This window comes from Lactuca sativa, chromosome 8, assembly GCF_002870075.4.
Source record: "Lactuca sativa cultivar Salinas chromosome 8, Lsat_Salinas_v11, whole genome shotgun sequence".
NCBI classification, from domain to species: domain Eukaryota; kingdom Viridiplantae; phylum Streptophyta; class Magnoliopsida; order Asterales; family Asteraceae; genus Lactuca; species Lactuca sativa.
The window spans coordinates 36,916,565-36,925,157 of NC_056630.2; the positions used below are offsets into that span (position 1 = coordinate 36,916,565).

An 8,593-nucleotide genomic window follows, 5' to 3' on the forward strand; every position below is an offset into this window, starting at 1 on the left:
ACAAATTAGAGTAAATTGCAAAAATGGTCCCTGTGGTATGCAAAATTTTGGGGTTTTAGTCCAAACCACGAGTTTTTTGGAACCATAGTCCTTTTGGAGTGGTTTCTATGTGGTTTTGGTCCCTGGACTTAACCCTCGTTAAGTTGGAACTGTTAAGCCCCCTCACGTGCCTCACACGTGAGGGTAATTTCGTCATTTCATGTCAGGGACCATTTTTGCATAAACGGTTTTTTGGATTAATTGACATTTACCCCTCATTTACTTTCCCCAACACTCGTCAACTCCCCAACTCCCTCCTTCTTGCTTCTGCTCCATTGAACCTGCAAAAAACCCTCGTTGCTTATCTAAACAAGATAATCGACACTACACATATAAGGGCATACGTTTAATAGGAAATGGTGTTCGTAATGTGGCATATCAGACCAAAACACGAAGTTGTTGATGTATCAACTGTATATGGTAAGCTGCTCTGTTTTCTTTAACTTTTATACTTTGCATTTTCTTATTGATTTAGAACAAAAAAATGCAAAATTTTAACTTTGTTAATATGTATAATTTTGATTTTTAGCTGGTGCACCCACATGGTTTAGTATTAAGCTTCATCACGGTGGGAAATTTACTAAATTACCTGATATAAAGTACATTGGAGGTGAAGTGCGTTATGTTGATTATGTGGACATTGATGAGTTTTCTGTGCATGAACTTGATGCCATAATGCTTGACCTAGGTTACCCAGACCCACGGAATTCTGACTTCGCTGATGAATCCCCAGTTATATACTACCATTTTAGGATACCCAATGGTGACTTTCAATTTGGTCTTAGAGCTTTAGGGAATGATCAGGATGTGATCAACCTTTCTAAATATATTGCACATAACAAGCTGATTGAGGTGTACACAGAGCATGGAAAGACAAATTTATTGACTTACTTCATGTCACCAAATGCAAAGGGTAAAGTTGTCATTGAGGAATTACCAGAAAATGATGATCAAGGGGCTGAAGTTGAGGGTCAAGTTCATGCAGATTCTTCAATGAAAAATGTGAACCATGGTAATGGTGAGCCTATTGGTGAGTTCATGTCTCTGATTCTTTTTGGGAGTAAGAATGATAGTTTCTCATAAGAGTATAGAAGGGGTAGGGTTGGGAATTCCAAAATAGGTGAAAGTTCTTGTAGCAATAGACTTAATTTAGATTATATTGATGAGGTTGTTCACATTTCAAAGGAAAAGAATGATGATCTGGATGGTTCAACTAATGTTCAGGAGGCAGCAACTTGTGTTCATATTGATGAGATGGATGGTGTTAGGGAGGCTACAAATGTTGTTCAAGAGGCATCAACTTTTGATGAAGAAGGCTACAACACCCCCCCCTGTTAATAATGCTGATGAACAATTGAATGAGTTATTTGATAACCTTATGGAAAATTTGATTGGGAGTGATGATGATAATGCAGAGTATGAAGGGGATGGAGAATCTGAAGAGGGTAATCAAGAGTATGAAGAGGATGATGAATCTCAAGAAAGTGATCCAAATTTTGAAGAGTATGATGAATCTGAAAATAGTGATCCAGAGTATGAAGAAGATGAGAGACAAATAGAAGATGAAGATCATATGGATGACATAATGGATGTTGACAACAATATACAGGATGTGGATGTGGACATGGGAGATTTCACTCTCAATGTTGAAAGTGATGTGGAAGGTGGGCATGAACCTGAAGATATGGAAGTGATTAACAATGAGGAATTTGAATCTTTGGATGAAGGATCCGACCAAGACAGAGAGAGAAGAGCTCTTATCAAGAATTTGAGAAAAGAAAAAAGGTGCAGTCTTGGGGTAGTACATAAACAATCTTTTTCAGTTGGAGATAAATTTAATAGTAAAAAAGAATTAAAGGAGGCAATTGATTTGCATGCACTAGAATCAAGAAGGAATCTTTTTTTTAAAAAAAATGACAATGTAAGGCTTAGGGCACAGTGTAGAGGTGTTGTACCTGTCACCAATAAAGGCCAAGTGGGTAGTCAAGCTACCACTTCAAAAAGAAAGGGTAAAGAATTAAAGACACAAAAAGTAACATGTGGTTGGTACATTCATGCATCTAGGTCAAATCCTGAATCCGACTGGTTTATAAGGACCTTAAACCAAAATCACACATGTTTGCAAACAAGGAAACTCAGGGCTTGTACTGCTTCTTTAATCAGCAAGAAAATCTTTGATCAAGTTGAGGCGAATCCAGATATACCTTTGAGAGCCATACAAGATCACTTTCAAAAGACCTACCAAGTGGGTGTTAGTATGGACAAAGTGTTCAGGGCAAAGGATAAGGCAAGAAAGCATATAACTGGTGACTACACAAAGCAGTATGAACTGTTGAGGGACTATGTTCTCGAACTTCAAGCCACCAACCCAGACACCACAGTGAAAATAGATGTATGTTCTGAGCCTAACCCTGATTCCCCAACTAGGCAGTTTAGAAGAATTTATGTGTGCTTGGGTCCACTGAAAAAAGGGTTCAAGGCATGCCTTAGGGACTTATTAGGTTTTGATGGTGCCTTCATGAAAGGACCATTCCCTGGGCAAGTCCTTTCAGCAGTTGGTCTTGATCCCAATAATGGAATTTAACCATTAACATATGGGATTGTTGAGTCTGAAAACACAGAAAGCTGGAAATGGTTTTTAGATAACCTTGGGGATGACTTGGACCTTGGAAGAAACTCAAATTTTACTTTCATAAGTGACAGGCAAAAGGTAAAGTTGGAAGTAGTTTTTATACATTTGGTCATTTAAAGTGTGGTTGTAAGTTAATTCTAATGATTGACAATTAATTTTTGCAGGGTTTACATACTGCAGTTGAGCAAATTTTTCCCAATGCTGAGCATAGATATTGTATCAGACATATTCATGACAATATGAGGAAAAGATGGAGGCAAACAGAGTACAGGGACCACTTATGGAGGTGTGCATCAGCTACCACCATTCCTGAGTTTGAACATTTGATGAAGGAGTTTAGTCAGTATGATAAGGAGGCATGTGAATGGTTGAAGCAAATTCCTCCTAAACATTGGGCAAGGAGTCATTTTTCAGGTAAATCTATATATTCCAATTTGATCCTTATGTCTTTCACTTAGTGAACTGTTTTACTTGTATGTGAATTGTATTAAATGTTTTTTAATGGTAATTTACACACAGGAAGAGCAGTTTCTGATGTGTTGATATCAAACATGTGTGAAGTGTTTAATGGGAAGATAGAGAAAGGAAGGGATAAACCTGTCATTGGATGTTTAGAATTCATAAGGGAGTATCTAATGAAGAGGATATGCAATGTCATGAAGGAAATGAAAAAGGCTAAAGGTCCACTAACACCCACAGCAACAGACATCCTAACTGTAAGAAAAACAGTTGCTTCACAATACATTGCTAGGTGGAATGGGGGAGGCAAGTATCAAGTCACAGGAGCTTTGCAGGATCAACATGTGGTTGATGTTAGGAACAAAACATGCACTTGCAGAAAATGGGAATTAATTGGAATTCCATGCAGACATGCAATTGCAACTCTGAATGAGATGAGTAAAGACCCAGAGGCTGACCTTGACATTTACAAATGGGTTCACAAGGTGTATTTTCTAGAGACATGGAAAAAGGCTTATTCTTTTAAGGTGGAGCCAATTAAGGGTAGATCCATGTGGCCCAAAAGTGAATGTCCCACAAAGCTAATCCCTCCTCCACATCGCACTCAGGTGGGAAGGCCTAAGAAAAAGAGAAGACAAAGTGAGGGTGAAAGGTTAAGCAAAAAGCAGAAGGCAAGTCAAGGTGATGGAGTGAATGCTGCACAAGAAGGAGGTTCCCAAAAACCAACAAATGATGGAGTGCAGAAGCTATCAAGGAAGCATATCAGTGTTACTTGTAGCAAATGCAAGAACAAGGGACACAACTCTAGGACCTGTAAAGGGCAAGGTGGGAATCAATCCAAGAAGTAATGTGTCATGCATGCATGGAGTTTTTTGTGATTTTGGTTGGTTATGAAAACTTGGTTGTTATATTTACAATATTTTGTTGAAAATTTTTGGTTGGTTGTTATGAAAACTTGGTTGTTATCTTAGGTATGGTAATGTGTCCCTTTTGGTAATGTTTAGAATCTTTGGTTGTTATGTTTAGAAACTTTGGTTGTTATATTACAAATCTTAATGAAATATGCATTTTGGTTATGTACAATTGGTTCTAAATATATATATTTTGGTAACACATTCATACCATTTCTATTCATATGTTAATTCTTATACATTCATACCATTTTGGTAAAACATTCATTACACTTGCATCATAAAATTGTACATATATCATTATCATCATAAGTCACTACAAACTTGATCACATAAAATTACAAAAAAATGACCAAAACACCCTTCAGAGTATACCCCTACACAAACCAAATATAAAAGAATACAATCACAAAGAAAAACCAACTTCCAAACATGTACATTTTCAGCTTCAAATTATCATCCTTCAATGCTCTGACATTTGCCACCAAAATGTTGTTCTTGCATATCAGTCCATTGCATTGATCTTGTAGCATGTTCATACCTCTAACCAACTCATTGCACCGTTCCTGCACTGAATTCAAATTTCTTAGCAGACCAGGTATGATGGCTTTAGACCTAGCACACATTGGGGGATCAAGCCACCCAATAAACCCACAAACGGAATCATTCATAGGGCATGCAAAAAATCTCCTTCCTGGATTCAGAGGGGTCCAAGACGTTTTCACCACAGCAACTTTTCCACAAAAACATAGCACCATTTTTGTTGTAGCAGAGCTCAAGAAGAAGAAGGGTAGAAGAAAAGAGACGTTGGGGAAGAAGATCGCAGGAAGTGGGGGTATTTAAAAGGAATTAATCCAAAAAACCGTTTATGCAAAAATGGTCCCTGACATGAAATGACGAAATTACCCTCACGTGTGAGGCACGTGAGGGGGCTTAACAGTTCCAACTTAACGGGAGTTAAGTCCAGGGACCAAAACCACATAGAAACCACTCCAAAAGGACTATGGTTCCAAAAAACTCGTGGTTTGGACTAAAACCCCAAAATTTTGCATACCACAGGGACCATTTTTGCAATTTACTCAACAAATTATTATACATACTCGCAAGCCACTGAATATTAATATACACTAGATTATAACCCATGGACACCATGGTGAGAAATTTCAAAATAATTTCAATTAAATTATAAATTAATTATTTAGCAATGTTTTGTATGTAATTGGATAATGATATAATGATTGGTTGAAATTAAAAAAATGATAATCGTTTGAATATCAAATAAGCAATTTGTATTTGTAGATATGTAAGAAAATAATCATTTTGTATAATGCAAAAATTTAAATAAAACAAAAAACATAAATTGATATAAATAATAAAGTTGTACAAAGTTTTTATAAATTTCTAAAAACTTCTTTATACACGACATTGGATGTTTTATTTGATAGTTTACCATGGTTATCTAAAATTAACAATTTTAATCATTCTCTACTTTGAACCCTAGATAAAGCAACATATAATTGGCCATGTGTAAAAACATGATCCTTGAGAAACAATCCAACCTTCGATAAAGAGTGTCCTTGACTCTTGTTAATTGTCATTGCAAAATATACAGTCAATGAGAATTGTCTTCTTTGGAATTTGAACGAGAATTCATAACGACGATTGTAGACATCTGTTATATAATTAGAATAAAAATAGTTAGTAATAAACATATAATATTAAATTCTATAAATTTAATATTAATAATATGGAAATTTGATATATCATATATAGTTAAGAAAGAATTGTAAAATGAATGAATAATAATACCGTTATTTGACATGTGAGAAACATGTGAAATAGATGTTTTTTTTATGCTTAGATGTATTAGAAGTTTGTTCGGATTTTTTATTATCCAAATATAACTTCCTAATTTTTCTCCTCTCTTTTGCATTAGTAAAGTCTGTAGTTTTAATCGAACCTTTAAAATAATAGAAAACAATTTAAAGACGTTTTGTTATATAAAGTTCAATATATTAAATTTTATAAAATTTTATTTATTTTAAAAATAATTATGAAGAACAGATTAAAAATAAATAAATAAAACATATTACATATGAAAAAGAAAGTAAGAAAATTACCGTATGCGCTGAAATGAATAGCATGTACAAAAGGTATACGTTGAGACGATTCCGTGGTACAATTTTTCTTGGATTTTTTATTATCCAAGTATAACTTTCTTTTTTTTCTTCTTTCTCTAACGTATATGGCATCCATGTTCTTGTTTGATATATAATAAAAACAGTAAACTTAAAAAGGAAATGAATAATTTGAAAATAACTATTAAGAAATTGAATAATAATAAAATAACAAACAAATTATAGTTATAAATTAGAATGTGTAATGAGTTAGTGGAATATATATTATATATTTAAGATGTTTTATTTAAAAATTAAGACATTGTTTAAAAAATAATTTTAATTTATTTATTGATAATACAATGGAAATTCCACAACAAGTAATGTTTTCAAATGTTTAAGATATTCTGCTTGACATTTTAAACACGGTTTGTGCATAAAGTAAATCAAATACATGAGAAATTAAATAAATTTCATTTTAATCATTTTAATGATTATTCATAAATTTTAAATTATAATAAAACATTAAAACCCACCTAAAAGTTATCACTATTCCCCAAATGTTTCCTTTCCCCTTTTGCCTGTAACACGAACGATCAAACAAAAAACCTAGACCTAGAATTTCAATTGCATACAGATTTCCACAGCCACCATTCGATTTCTTAAAGGGTGTAAACGTTTATTCTGGCGATAAAGATGAAGGAAGATACCAATACACCACCGATTAGAAATGTGAAGTGAAGAAAAGCTTACATTGAGTAATACCTGATGTCGAACTCGGAGATTTATTGAACGTAACTTTGGGGTTTGAAGAAAGCAAGAATCAAGGTAAGAGGTGATCAATTGATGATTAATCTTAGTTTTGTTAACAGAAAATAGATTATGTCGAAGTAATTTTACATGTTTTTCTTTGTTCTAGAAATGTTGAATATGAAGATATAAGCGAAAACTCAAGCCGTTCAAAAGAATACCCTCACATTCGTTAATAGCGGAAACACAAAAAGGTAGAAATGGTTTTGGTTCGATTTTTGAAATTTGAGTCTTTGTTTAAACATTTGAATTTTGAAATTGCTAAATTTTAGACAAATCTCGTTAATGATTATTCAGGGATTATAAAATTTTAGTGGGTAATTTGCATCACATATATAAGATTATCCTATATATAAAATTATATAAAAAGTCATATTATCTTGGTTGGTAAAACTTATATTTATATATAACATATCATTTCTAAACACACCCACAACTATACCATCTGGCATCTGTGGACCAAAACCATTAATAAGCATGAAAATACAAAGGAAAATTATAAAATACAAAATTTTATGACCGAAATTGCAAATATATGCAAAACCAAAACATAATAATCTTAGAATGTACATATAATCTTTAAAATTATTACAAAGTCATCATTAAGGACACAAAATTCCTAATTACAACTTTCTATTTTGAAAGTGCATTGTTATAATTATGAACACTTTTCTTACTTTTTAAGTATAATGATGAAGCCGGACCAATTACGTATTGCACTTTTAAAGTGCAGTCTGGGAGGGTTTTTTTTAAAACACAAATGGTCTCTATGTGAACACAGAAAAATGGTCCATATGTAAGTCAAAATGGCTAAATCAAATAAATGGACGTTTTTAAATTAAAAATCTTACAATTATAACATGGTAGTATGAAAGTATATTGCTATAACCGGGAATAGTTTTCTTACCTTTACCCAGGGACAACCCCCCCCCCCCCCCCCCCCACACACACACACACACATACACACACCCAGAAACTCACAGAATGCAAAATACTAAAGAAACTTTATATTAATACCATATCCAGATAAGATAATCGAATGACAAATATTCAAAAGCATGTCAAATGACCAAAATGCCTTCCATTTCTCATAGGGGTATTTTCGGTACTGTTTATTTCTATGACATTCTTTTATGTGTCTCACTAAATTGTAACTTTCTTGTGTTTTAATATTAATATTTACCACTTTATTAAGTCTCATGAATTGGCAGATTCCTCCATTGCTTATGTTTTCTGCTGCCAGTGCTGCATTTGGATATGTCTTTAAATTTTAAATGACTTGAGTTTTTATTCTATCATAGTATAATTATAATTTTTAGAATTTTACATTTGAAAATATATAAAAAAGTATTTTTAATAAATCACAGGGTATGGGTTTCAAAATTTCACTAAGATTAGTGGTACATCTTTAAATCTTATTGAGAAACATGGTAAGTTTCTTTAAATCTTATTAATGTCCTATGGGTTTAGATTTATGTTTACAATCTATTTATGTGCTAACTTGAGTCCTTATGATTTTTATGTATAGCCATTAGCTTAAAAAATTGAAAACATGAAAAACAGATTAAATAATATAAATTAAAAAGGGAAAATTTATAAATCATAAATTCATAGTCATAATGTAT

General features: G+C 33.0%; 1 protein-coding gene across 1 annotated transcript; it reads left to right on the top strand.

Moving 5' to 3' along the window:
* Window positions 1–290: 290 nt before the first annotated feature.
* LOC111885906 (uncharacterized) lies at window positions 291–1,122 on the top strand. The gene is made up of 2 exons (XM_052766355.1): window positions 291–459; window positions 569–1,122. The coding sequence occupies exons 1-2, from the start codon at window positions 396–398 to the stop codon at window positions 1,120–1,122; spliced, it is 618 nt and encodes a 205-aa protein (XP_052622315.1). The 5' UTR covers window positions 291–395.
* The last annotated feature ends 7,471 nt before the right edge of the window (window positions 1,123–8,593 follow it).

Excerpts from the sequence above, each read along its gene's own strand:
- LOC111885906 (XM_052766355.1), top strand. The coding sequence starts at position 396 with ATGGTGTTCGTAATGTGGCATATCAGACCAAAACACGAAGTTGTTGAT. Across the intron at positions 460-568 it reads TGATGTATCAACTGTATATG|CTGGTGCACCCACATGGTTT; the intron begins GTAAGCTGCTCT and ends TTTGATTTTTAG.